At 41.1% G+C, this 13,472-nt stretch overlaps 1 protein-coding gene across 13 annotated transcripts in view; it reads left to right on the top strand.

Annotated features, from left to right (window-relative positions):
- Positions 1-13,472, top strand: part of CDC14B (cell division cycle 14B) — an 85,355-nt gene that overhangs the window by 1,620 nt on the left and 70,263 nt on the right. For 8 of the 13 annotated variants that reach the window (XM_005873760.2, XM_005873747.2, XM_005873749.2 and 5 more), the window contains exon 2: positions 6,679-6,705. The exons of 3 other annotated variants lie outside the window; for them this stretch is intronic. In XM_005873760.2, coding sequence (XP_005873822.1) covers positions 6,679-6,705 — 27 coding nt within the window. Of the gene's footprint in view, positions 1-6,194; positions 6,357-6,678; positions 6,706-13,472 lie in introns of those variants that run through there. 2 more of the 13 variants (XM_014545700.1, XM_014545701.1) reach the window with 2 other exon arrangements.

Raw genomic sequence — 13,472 nt, 5'->3', positions numbered from 1 at the left:
ACTCCCCCCAGGAGCCTGGCCCCCGGGGAGCGCCCCTCCTGGTTGCGGTCCGTGTGTGGTGAGCTGTAACTTGATCTGTTTGACTCCCTCCTGCCCAGCGAGGTGGGCTGAGGTCACCTTTCTAAACGGCTGGCAGCAGCTCGGCACCGCGGGCTTTTTCTAAGGTCGGGTTGATGCCACCTCCTGGGGTTCCCTGCCGGACCCCGAACCTCCGTGTGGCCCCAGAGGATTCCCCCGGACGCGCAGAACATGCCCTCAGGGGAGCTGTTTGGGTGCCGTGGGCCAAACCTCTGCTGCTGGCTAGGAAATGGAGCCCTGTCCTCCGTGCACGCCCCCTCCCCGGCGCAGGCAAGCGGTCGTTCCCCTCCGGGGCTTCAAGAAACAACATGTCACGTGGATGGCATTTGAACCGGTCAGCGTGCTGAATGCACTGAGTTGTCACTTGTGAGCAATCGCATCCAGACTCAGCAGGTAGAAAAACAGCCCGCGGATAGCTGTTTTATTATTAGTGCTGATTCTACAGTTCTCGAAAGCTAATACATCGATTTTGGTAGCTGCTGGGTTTGCCAGGATTGACACTGAAGCTTGTGAAGGCGTCACATGCTATGGTGGGTGCGGAAACACGGTAAACAACACAGCCATCCACATGAGGGGATTGCAGTCTGTTTAATGCGGTGTGTAATGTGTAAACCCTGGCATGCCTGGGGTTTTTATAAACTGTTGCCGCCCTTAGCCATTGGGGCACCAGGTGAGCTGGAGTGGTCAGAAAATTAGTTTTAAAAGTGTTCAAACACAGAAATATAGAAATTATATTCTAGGACTAGGTTGATGGACAGTTGGAATCTAAGGTTCTTTTTTTTTTTTTTAAGCGGAAGGTTTGTCATTGTTGGTGGGTGGCCCCTGGGAACAGAGGGGTGAGGAGGAAGTGGTTACCTTAAGTCCCTGCCCCCTGCTGATACCTGCCTGGTCCAAGGAAGAGCGATCCAGTGTAGGAGGGGAAGCCGCTGGTCCTCCCAACGGTGTACACTCTGGAGATGGCCCCGTGAGGAGGGCGGGAGTAGAGGACCCACACATTCCTTATGCCTATGTTCTTTAAACCTCTTCAAAGGAACTTTGTTTACTAGCATTTAATTTTAGGGCAAGTATTGCACTTACATGGTACAGAACTCTTACTTCTAAAGGTACACGGGATTATGTAGTGAAAAGTTGGTCTCAGCCACGGGTATCCTTCCCCAGAGACAATGCATGTTCCTAGTTTCTTGTGACTCCTTCCAGAAAGACTGTGTACATACACGGATATTCTCTCCCATACCCAGGCATGGTAGGGTACAAATCTTGTTTTGCACGTTGTTCTTCACACTATTTCTTAGCAGACTGATTGTTATGCTTCATTGCTCTTAATTACTACTTAGGTCAAAGTCGATATGGTTTTAAAACCTAAAACCATGAAAAAGGATATGGGGATTTAAATGTATATATGTTTATAGCTTGTTTAGACAGCTCCCTACTGCTGAACATTTAGGTTGGCTCCAATCAAAAAGGAAGTTTTTTTTTAAAAAAATACATTTTTATTGATTTCAGAGAAGGAGGGAGAGGGAGAGAGAGAAACATCAATGATGAGCCTCAGGCTCCGCCTCTGGGATCAAGCCCCCAACTTGGGCATATTCCCTGACCAGGAATTGAACTGTGGTCGACGTTCAACCACTGAGCCACACTGGTCAGGCAAAAGGAAGTTTTTTACAACAAAGTCATGGGGGTAAATATTCCTCCTCCTTCATTGAGAAAAAAATGCAATCTGGCTTTCCTGAGACAGTGACCAATGAATTAACATGCCTTCAGAAAATATCCCAAGCAGCACATTGAGGAAAGAGCTGGTGCAGCGTATAAAATCAAAATGCTGTTACTTGGCTTCCAAGCCCAGATGAATGGAAGGTTCCAGTCTCAGTGTAAGATCACTCCAGGGAAGTAGGAGTAAACCTTCCCTGCAGTTTCTCCAGGTGTTCCTTAGTGACAGCCTTGGCTTCCTGGGAAAAAATGATACTAAATCAGTCTGTTTTGGTGTGATATACAAGACAAAATAAAGTGACTTGGGGTGCGGTATGTGGACTACTTTTTATTAGGCTTGTAAAATAAGGCCTAATTCTCAGCAAATGGCAGCCTGGTCCCATTCTTGCCTACTTGTTTTCCTCACTGTTTCCTGAACTTAAAAAGCAATGCCTGCACATTTTTAGAGTCAAACATTACCGGAGGAGGTATATAGATACAGTTAGTCTCTCTCCCGGGTACTATTTTCTTTCCCTTCTATGCATATGTGAGTTTCTACAAATTGTGCCATACCAGCTAGAGCAGTCCTGTTTTTAATGCCTGCATGATATTGCATTGTGTGGCTAAGGTGTGATTTATTTAACGACAATAAATAAATGGTTACCTTGGGGGTTTTCCAGTCCTACTGCAAATGGCTATGGTAGCATCAGTGTGTTTACCCACCTGTGAGTATCTGTAGAGTAAAATAGAGTGAAGAGGCTGGTCAAAGTACATATAGGTTTATTCATTCATCAGTGTCCTTTTTTGGCGATTATGAAGAACGCTGCTATAAACATTCATGTGTAAGTTTTTGCGTGGACATATGTTCTCAGTTCCTTTGGGTGTATACCTAGGAGGGAAATTGCTGAATCGCATGGTTACTCCATGTTTAATCTTTTGACCAACTACCAGATTTTTTCCCAAAGCAGTTGTACCACCAGTATTCCCACCAGCTATGTGCCAATTACTCCACATTCTTGCCAGCACTTACAAGATTGTGATGATTTTTTTCCTATTGAGGTTGGCTTGTAAAGATTAATGCACATTATCACTTCTGCCCTTAAATACTTTAACTTTTTTTTTTTTTTACTTTAGCCGTCATTTTTATCGCAGCCTATTTTTATCAGTAAGTGGAAGTTCCATTGGTTCCAGGACAGTTCATTTGTGTACATTCAGTATAGGATGCTTAATGCCTGTTTTGTTCCTGTCGTTCTTTGTTCTGAGTCACTGTACAGTGTCCGGCCAGCCACCTGGTTACACTGGGCTAAAATTTTTACTCTTACCAGGAGCAGACTGATGGGTTATTCTGACCCTGACCCCATCAAGATGCTATTGACCATTCACTGAGTCCTTGCCACGTGCAGTGGGATGGGTTTTTACCTGGGCTGTATTCCTGTTGCAGTTCCAGTGCACCGTGTGCAAGAAAGATGCAAAGTACAGTGTAAGCTGCTGAGTAAAGCTATGATCAGAATTCGTTGTTACCAGTCAAGGGAGCTGGAGGAAGAAGGCGAGTGAGGAGGCTTTTCAGTTGAATTTGGAATAGATAATTCAAGATGGGAGAAATACCAAAGGAAAAAATCTTGGGCACAGTCAGGATTTTTATTTTATTATGAACCTTCTTGTGGCCACAAGTCTTAATCTTTTCGATCTCTATATTCATGTCCCTTAAATGGGGCTCTCCATGAATGACAGTGCTAGTTCTCCTTTCCTCTTTATTAATATAGGAAAAGAATTTTAAAGATTATAGCACTGTGTAATCTGTTTGATAATTTATAGGATTGATTGTTGGTACAGAACCTCAATTTATTTTACTTTCTTGTTCTTTAAATTCTTGACGAGTAAAAGAAGTTTATAATAACTACTAGCTAAAAAAGATTCTTGGTGGTTTGTCTTAGATTTAAAAAAAAGATTTTTCTTCAGTGTCTGCCATGATATTCTACCCTTTAAAGAGTAACTGTAAATCATTTTATTGGAGAAGCTCTAATCGAGGTTACGATTGTCATTTGTAAGAACTGATTAGTGGTGTCTTGGATACTCATCAAATCTAATTAAACAATACAACACCCCCTTCCATTTTTTAGGATTTAAAAAAAAATCACTAGGCATCATTAGATGGGGAAAATTATTCATTAATTTAAGAAATATTTATTGCATGCTCACTATGTAAAACAGTCATGCATGTTCATTATTTGCAGTGATGAAAGTATATTTTCTTGCTGGAAAAGGAATGCTGTTACCTGGGGCACTGTTTCAAGAGGAAATAAATTCATTTTTCTTCACAAGTTTCATGTAGTAGATTATTGAGTTTCAATAACTGAAGCTCATCAAAGTATGTACTATTTTTTCTTCTTGCTTATTCTATAAGAAGGGAGAAAATTATACTTTTAAATTTGTGCATAATGTGAATTCATTTTCTTGATTTATGTGCTTCATTCTTCAAAATCTTTACTTCTGATGGTGTCATGTTATCTGCTTTAAGTATAATTCCTCAGGCATTCCAACAGTACACACAAGAACCTAACAGTTTAAATGTTTCTGCTTCAGTGGACATAAAGAGGGGTTGGACATATAGATGAGGAAGGGAAGTGGATTAACTGGCTTATAAAATGGTACTAATCCCAGCAGTTGCCAGTCAGTGCAAACTCTAACTTCTCTGTGCCTTGGAATGGGAGTGAATTTCTCCAGTTCCTGCTGGGGTTAGGGAAGGCTAGGATGAAACCACATTGTGGATTTTTAGGATGGAATGACAGCTCTTGCAAGTTTCTGAGATAGTCTCTGGGGATTTCTGAGTTGATGAAACAGATGTTTTGTTTTTGAAAGAATTTCAGGTGATCATCTAGAAATATCACAACCATTCACTCACTTTTCCCTCTGAAGAAGCCAAGACCAGAGATAAGTAATTTTGGCTAAATCGATGGGAAGTAAATTTATGACTTTCATTCTTTCCGACAGATAAAGCTGTTTCACAGAGTTGTACATAAATGGTTTGTTGAACATCTACTAGTTAGTCCTGTGCTACTTAGGCTAGTAGTGTCATAGTAGATGCTGCAAAAGTAGTATTTGTAAAGTTGAATTTAGAGAGATGAGTAATTAACATCGGGAATTTGGAGAAATGAGCAAACTAAGTACACAATTCAGGTCCTGCAGAGCTCGTGCTGTTTTCCAAATTGGCTGTCATCACAGCCAAGATTTTCCTGATATTTCATTCATTCAACAAATATGAATGAATACTCAGCCAGGTTTTTTTTCCCCTGAAGTGCTAAAAATAGGGTCACTGCTGGAGATAGTCCCTGCTGTCTTGGAGCTTGTTTCATGTGTTAAGTGAGGAAAAAACTTGGAGGGCCTGAGGGAGAACCAATGTACAGAGGAGCCATACTGTGTTTGAAATCACTGGGGAGGGAAAACTTGGATGGGTAGAGTTTAGGCAGAGCTAATTCTTGTGGATAGGCATGAGGAGACCAGGGTAAGCTCGTGTCTGCCCACACGGGGATTGAACAGAGCTGGATTATTAATAGCCTTTGGAGCTGCGATTTCCCCATCTGTTTAAAAAGGGCTCAGAGTTGTAGGGAGGATGAAGGGAAGGCACTGCATGTTGAGTGACTGGCCTGGTGCTTGTTGACAGCCAGGGCGCCATCGATCTCCTTAGCATTCCAAGTGCCAGGACAGGGCCAAAAGGGCAGACTGGGACCGTCACTGCTGGAAGTTTGTAGCTCAGAAGTAGTAGATATTTCCCCATAAGTTACTTGCACAGAAGGTTCCGTGAAACAGCAGAGAAAATGCAGTGTCCCTTGCTCTGCTTCTGAGCGTGCTCTTCGTGGCCCCAACGGAGGCTGGCTCAGTATTTGTCCGCAGCAGAGGAGGTGTGGCACAGAGGAAGATCAATCCCAAGCCATTCCTTCATGTCTGAAGCTATTGTTACATATTTATATTATACTAAAGAGTTTGTATGTTGCCTGGTATTAAACTGCTGCTAAGCTTATTGGGGGTCTTCGCAAAGATGCAAAGGCCTCATGGGAAAGCATCAGGTAGAAGGTTATAGATAGTAAATATATTAAATTATTTACCGAGAGTATAAATGTTTTAAGAGTGGTTCACGTAAAGCATGACTGTGCTCTAGTACATCCGTTTTAAGAAAGTATTACACAGATCCAAAGATTTATAATGGTGGTGCATGTTACTGGCAGATGGCACTTTCTTGTTGCGGGGGGAGCTCGGGGGTAAAATAAATTTCCTTTCAAAAGGCCTTTCCATACTTAATGTGTAGCATAGAGGCCCAATGTATTTGAAATGTGTGGGTATTGTACATAAATAAGAAATTAAATCTCTAAATATTTTTTTTATTATATTGGGGAAAATAATTTTAGTAGCCAGTATTTTGTTTTCCTTCCTAGCTAAGGAATGTTTTTAATCTTAGTAAATCCTTTCAGATCCTTCACATTAAAAATGTTTTTATAATTATCTGTAAGTTGAAATGAAATTTTGCATGACTAGAGTGGTTTATCTGAATATTTCAAGGCTATTCCTCACTTAGGATAGGCACCTTTACGATTGAGGTAAGTAGGTGCAGGGGTTGTTGTGGGCAGAAGTGGAGAGATTGTATTAGAGATTGTGTTGGTTCAGCAGGAGATAACGAATCCTCCACAATTGTTTCTTTACATGATTTGGTTTTTAGCTTCCGGGGGTACTCAATTTCTAGAAGTGCTTACTTCTGTATTAGGCAGGGATTACCTTTGTAAACATTTTTCAAGATAAAATTGATTTTAACATCTTAAATACAAGGATATTGAACTGGAATGTGTACGTCTCATCTGGATTCTGGAGTTTATATGGAAGTTTTACGCCCTTCTCTCTCTCTCTCTCTTTTTTTTTCTATAGCTCTTCATGGATACTGCACCAAAAAAGGTATTCAGATCATTGACTCTACTTTGCAGTTCTTTCTGACGAATTTTAAACATAGATTTAATCTGTTAGTTGTGATTCTTGGTTTTGTCCCTTCCTGTTTGCTTGTCTTAAATTTAGTCTGAGATACGGAGTCAGTGTTTATAACTGTAGAGTAGCTTTTGTATGTTTATGACTCAAGTTGAAATTTGTCTTTATATTAAAAGATTTGTTGGTTTCTGTGTTCAAATATTGCTGAAAGTAGTTTCTATGATATTTTATTGGGTCATTTATGAATGCTATGTTTCAGATGGTGGATATTTTTGGTAATACTAAATTTTTTGTATTTTAACTGAATCTCACTTTTGTAGGCTTTTGATGAAAGGCTATTTATAATGAGTTGTTATAATAGCTATTCTTGATTTCCCTCCTCCCCCGGCTTACTTAGTTATTTCTAGGCATTTCTTTGCTTAATGGACAGGCTTATGTCTTATTTACTGTGTTTGGCAGGAGGGAAATGTCATGAAATGCCAACCTGAACTTTGGGGACAGGAAAGCTCTTTTATATTCTATTTTTCTAAAGAATTTTAAAAAGTATTCTGATTCTCTTTGATATTCAAGTTCCTCAAATAAGGCCAGAGCAAATCTGAATGGCCCCATATATACATGTTTTCCCCTCTAATTTTAAAAAGGATTTCTTACTTTATTTTCTTGGTCTTTATTCAGCTCCTTTGATTCTTAGTATAATTTATATTCTAGAAGAATGGTTCTCTTAGAAGGCTTTATTCACCAGTCAGTTCAGAGATTGAGTCTCATTGTCTTTGAGTCTGAAAAGCTGAGAAGTTAGTCTGGGTAAATTCACTCTAATTGTGTAATATCACATATTGAATTCATTTTTCCGGGAATTCACTTTTATACCATTAAAATTTGGTTGGCAGTGTACTTTTCACAAAAGAAAAACATCTTGTTCCTGATGTCAATGGGGTTTGTTGTTCCTTCAAGTTCTAATTTGAAAGTAAGATTACTTTCTTGGCACTGCTGCTTAATTGATGACATTGATCTTTGTATACCCAAACAATAATGCTATAATATCATTACAGATTCTGAATTCTATAAGGCCCTCTATTTTAGGACCATCATAGCTGAATCATTCTCTGCATTTTGCTCATTCATAGCCATTTACATTTGTATAAATTGTGCTATGGAATTAATTAGTGTACTCATTCAACAAATATTTATTGAGCAACTAACTACTTTGAGCAAGGGGTTGAGGATGGAAGAAGGGGATGCAAGGAGTTAAAACAACCTGCTCCTTATCCTTGAAAGATTGAGAAGGAATAGACTCTAAGTCATCATCTCAGTGAAGACAGACAATGAAGGAATCAGTCATTATGTAGTTTTTTTCTCTTCTTCATTGAAATAGTGTTGGTTTGAGAGAACTTTGTGATGGAAATGTCACTCGATAATACTACACAAAGTCAATTATATTTCCCAATATGTAGTGCGACTGATTTGCCTCATGCTGTCTTTCTTGTGTGTGTGTGTGTGTGTGTGTGTGTGTGTTAACCTTTAACGGAAACTAGGGTAAAAAGCTTCATTTTGGTATATAACTAATTATACACACACACACACACACACGCACACACACACACACGCATGCATATAGTTAACATACTAAAATCCCTGTCTCTATTAAAACAGTCAAAGTGAAAGGTCTACATTTCAATTAATTTTATATCTCCAATTTGAATCTCAAAGTATTCCAGAGGATATAATTAAAAATGAGATACCTTATTTATTCTTAAGAATACATTATTTATTGGTAAGAAGTATTACAGAACACCTTATAAGCTAAGTATTGCTTCTTAAATTAAAGGCACTAAAGATGAAGATTGCGAAATATTTTAAGGGGTAGATTTGGTGTGTGTGACTTGGACTGAAAAGCATTCTGATTTTCACTTTTCTTATAGGTGCTGAGGGAGAATTGCTTTGACAGGAATGTATAACAGAATGAATATTGTGGTGTTACATTTAGGGAGCTGTTCTCAGTGTGCTCTTGGAATCTGTATTGTAATCCTGTCATTGGAGAGGTTGTTGGAAGCTCCTGATACCTGAAATGGAAGCACTGTAACATGCATCTAGTTAGCAAACAACCGCAATTGGATTTTAACTCCACTGTTAATACTATATTCTAATTTTAAACTGTTGTGACTGAAAGGGCGAGACGCACAACTTCACTCAGGATATGTTTGAGTGCATTTTATAGTCTTGTCTGTCCTTAAGTGGCTGCTGCCAGCCCAGCAGGAGAGATTTCAGACTTGCCCCGATCTCTGGGCAGTGACACAGCACTCAGACCCGGTGACTGTATCTACATCTAATCCATGGCCGTGTCGCACAGAGGGGCTTATCTGGGAATGTCACGGACACTCCATAATGGATGCTCTGAATGATGAGATCTTTGGAAAGGAGACTTGAGCTACCATTTTAAAAGCTTCTTAGATTTTCCTCTGGAACCAGCAGGAACTGGTTTTGATCACTGTAACACACAAGTCTGCTTCTCCTTCCTGCTGACAGCACCACTGCCCCCAGCTGTGCTGTGTGTGTGTGTGTGTGTGTGTGTGTGTGTGTGTGTGGTGTATGTTGAGGACCGGGGGGGGACGGGGGGTGGGGGCGGTGATTGCTGGGATTGGGGATAGACTTTACCCCAGCATAGGGGAAATATCCTTTTCATATCCCCGAGATCTGTCTCACAGTGGTCTTCTTACATTCTGCCAGTAACAAGCATCAAGACATGGCAACCTGAATTAATTAACAATTTTGCTCCAAAAGTAGAAAATATTTAATGAAATCTGCCTTATTCAGAAGAGCAGGGAAAGAGGGATCCATCTTAAATAATCCTTTATCTATTACAGTGATGGCGAACCTTTTGAGCTCGGCGTGTCAGCATTTTGAAAAACCCTAACAACTCTGGTGCCGTGTCACATATAGAAATTTTTTGATATTTGCAACCATAGTAAAACAAAGATTTATATTTTTGATATTTATTTTGTATATTTAAATGCCATTTAACAAAGAAAAATCAATCAAAAAATGAGTTCACGTGTCACCTCTGACACGCGTGTCATAGGTTCGCCATCACTGATCTATTAGGATGTATTCAGACTATTTTGATCAAATAAATTTATTAATTACATTTTAAATTTATTGATTTTAGACATGGGGGGGAGAGAGAGAAAGAGAGAGAGAGAGATTGATTTGTTGTTCCACTTATTTATGCATTCATTGGTTGATTCTTGTATGTGTCCTGACCAGGATTAAACCTACAACCTTGGCCTTTCAGGATAAAGCTCTAACTAACTGAGCTACCCAGGAAGGACCTAATCAAATAAATTTTTAGAGGTTAAATTTGGGGATTCAGAAGATAACCATTTCCAGGCACAGTGTTAAAGGAATTTTTTTCCCCTTAATGTAACACCTTGGGGAATTTTCAAAATAAAAAATTGGGATATTGTAAATGTTAAGCAATAAACTTGAACTTTTAAAAAAATTATTTTAAAATTATATCATAAAACAAAGATTCTAATATAGAGATTTATGAATTAGATTACTAAGTTTTGTTGTTTTATGCCACAAGAGCAATTTTTAATGCCAATTTTATGTGTTCCCGTGACATACCCCATATAACATAACCCTATACAGTTCTGCTTTGTTGTAATTATATTGTCTTCAAAATATTTTACTAAGAATAAGTAGGCATACATGAAACTGCAGTCAATGTTTTGTTTTGGGTTCTCCCAGAACACACAGAGTCAAGGATTCCAACGCAAGTACAGTTGCCTCTTGAACAACTCTGGCAGCAGCAGCACCTGATCCCATGCCGTCAGAAATCACGTGTAACTTTTGACTCCATAAAACTCAATTGTTCCCTGGTACCCCTGGGAATTGGTTCAGGATCCTCTTGGATACCAAATTCCACGGATGCTTAAGTCCCCTACGTGAAATGCCCGGGACCAGTGCATACAGTGGGCCCTGCATCTCCAGATTCCCAACCAGATTGAAAACAGCGCAGGTTGTTATTGAAAAAACCCCTTGTAAGCGGACCCACGCAGTGCAAACCTGTGTTGTTTAAGGGACAACTGTACTTTTTTTGGGAGCTGATCCCAGGAAGCTGTCAGAGGGGAGCTGGGAAATGGGAGGGTCAGGAAGGGTAGGCTATAGATGGCTCACTGAAGCCACTGCTCCTGTGGTAGCTGGAGTCTAATCCCACAGGGGAAATCGGGAGCCAGTAGAGAACAAATGAGGGTGCAGAGGGTGAGTGATCATTTTGAAGTGCTGTGAGGGTGACCAAAGTGGACTTCGTAGCCAGAAGAAGCCCTGAAAGTGATGGTGCAATGGCAAGTGTGCCAAAAGGGGGAAGCTGTGGGTGGAGCGCCTGCAGCCACCTACAGGACTGATTTGGTCCCAGGTGCTCTCGGTGCTATTGTAAGTTTTTAGTGAGTTAGCACACACTCGACCATTATCCCGAGTTGAGTGTGTCATTGTCTCGATGTGGTGTCCTGGTGGAGCACTTAAAAAATTAATAAATTTTTAAAAATAGATATGTTTTTATTGACTTCAGAGAGAGGAAGGGGGGAGGGAGAGATACAGAAACGTCAGTTATGAGAGACAATGATTGATCGGCTGCCCCCTGCACGCCCCACCCTGGGGATCGAGCCTGCAACATGGGCACGTGCCCTGACTGGGAACCCACCCAGTGACCTCCTGGTTCATAGGTTCACGCTCAATCACAGGCCAGGCCTCGTTGGGGCATTTTGATAGCACCTGTGAGAAAAGGGAGACGAGGAATGCAGGCCACAGGGTGGGTTTGCTAGAACTACTGAGAGTACTAAGCTGGAAGTTTACACCTCAGCTTAATGAGGCACTTGCAAGGAATTGCTTATCGGAGTAGATTAAGATCAGTGTGCAATTAAGGATAGTTGGAAGTGCTTCGATTTTTATGAAAAGTTTGAGAAACATCACTGTAGCTTGGAGGTTTGACTAAACAATTGTTGATTAGCATCTAGAAGAATTAGGGGCAGAGATAATCCTGACTTCAGTGAATGTGAAGCGACTGGCACAGCTGGGCCCTTGCCAGTGCAGAATGCCAGGCCTGGATCTCCATGGAGACTGCTGATTCTGTGCAAGTTCCAGTGCCAGGAACTCCTCACCCCCAGCGAAATGGAGTTTGTGCCAGCGTGTGAAGTCAACCACCTTATGTCATTTACTTCTAATAAGGCCAGATAACAAATGTTAGGTACCCTGGGGAATGTTTCAAGGTAAATAAACCTAATGAGTAAATGGCTCAGGAGTTTATAATCTCTGTACCATATGTCTGTCTGAAGTATTGCACAGATACAAAGTTGGGAAATCACAGTTTACAATATGTGGTGTAAGTGCTGTCTTCTTACCTGTCTGGGTGCTTTCCTCCGGTTACAGCCCTGCACAGTCCCTTTTCATTTTTCTTTGGAAATAACAATTCCGCCCACTATTCTCAGTGGAGGGGAAATGTCATACTGCTAGTCTTGTGAGGTGGAATTTAACAAGGCTGAAGCTTTCACATGGGATCAGGATTCAACAACAAAAGCCTTGACTTTGGAAGCATTAGAAAAAGTTTTTCTTCATTTTCTTGAATATCAGTGGGCAACTTGAAAAACTTACCTGAAAAAGTGGTGCTGGTGATCTCTCCTGCCCCTTAATCACGTTCCATGTTTTTGAGGTGCATTCATGATTCTGGGTCCACCACACATTGGTTATGGGTCCATGCAAGCCCCTTCATTAAGCTTTCTGTTACTGAAGTATGGCTCACTGAACAACACTCTGTGTGTGCAGATGTATGTGTATTCGTATCCTCATGCAGATTACAGCACATTATTCCCACTGTTTCTGCACCTGGCCTTTCTTTCTTTCTTTTTTTTTTTACTGTTCTTATGTTGCTGGCACAGAATTGGAACAAAGTTGGAACAAAAGGAGCTGGAGGAACCTAATGGACGATGCTTTCAAGCTGCTCTAGGTTGAGATGCGATGGTAATAGCAGCTGGGTAGTCAGTATCTGCTGGATGCTAAGGCCCAGTCTCACCTTCACTTCCCAATAAACCTTCTCAGACACACAGGTTTTAGTTTTTAAAAAGACAGCACAAAAAGAAAATAAAAAATGATTAGTTATTCTACTAGCAAGGATGTTTTTCCTGCATCTTTAGACTTGGTCGTAATACCCTCCCCCTTCCATCCCAGCAGCTTAAAACAAACATTTAAATCTTGTTTCTGTGTCACATCCACTGTGGGGCAGCAGGGAACTCAGCTTATTGTAATTGCTTGGGGACCTAGGCTGACAGCACCCTGCGCCAGAACGGAAAGGGTGCTGTGGAGGGTCTTGAATCAGCATTAAACATCGTTTACTAGTATACTCAGCTCATTGGCCAGAATTAATCACAGGGTCCTACCCAACTGCAGAGGGACTGGAATGTGCCTGTTAGGGAAGGAGTCAGAAATATTTGGTGAACAACTTCAATAACTACATTTAGACTTTCAGATTGCTCAGTATATCTATATATATATAAAAAGCCAGCGATCGGAATGACCAGTCGCTATGACGCCCACTGTGGCCAGTGAACCAGCCCAATGGTGAGGAGGGGAAGGGCCTGGCCGGCCAACCTCCTACATCCCTGCCCCTGATCGGCCTGGCCTCTCTCACCCCGATTGGCCTGCAGCCCCTCCCCTCCTGGCTGGCCCCGCCCCTGATTGCCCCCCCATCC

Source organism: Myotis brandtii, unplaced genomic scaffold (genome assembly GCF_000412655.1).
Source record: "Myotis brandtii unplaced genomic scaffold, ASM41265v1 scaffold419, whole genome shotgun sequence".
Taxonomy (NCBI): Eukaryota; Metazoa; Chordata; class Mammalia; order Chiroptera; family Vespertilionidae; genus Myotis; species Myotis brandtii.
Note: the sequence above shows the minus strand (reverse complement) of the source record. Positions and strands in the feature narration are given on the sequence as shown.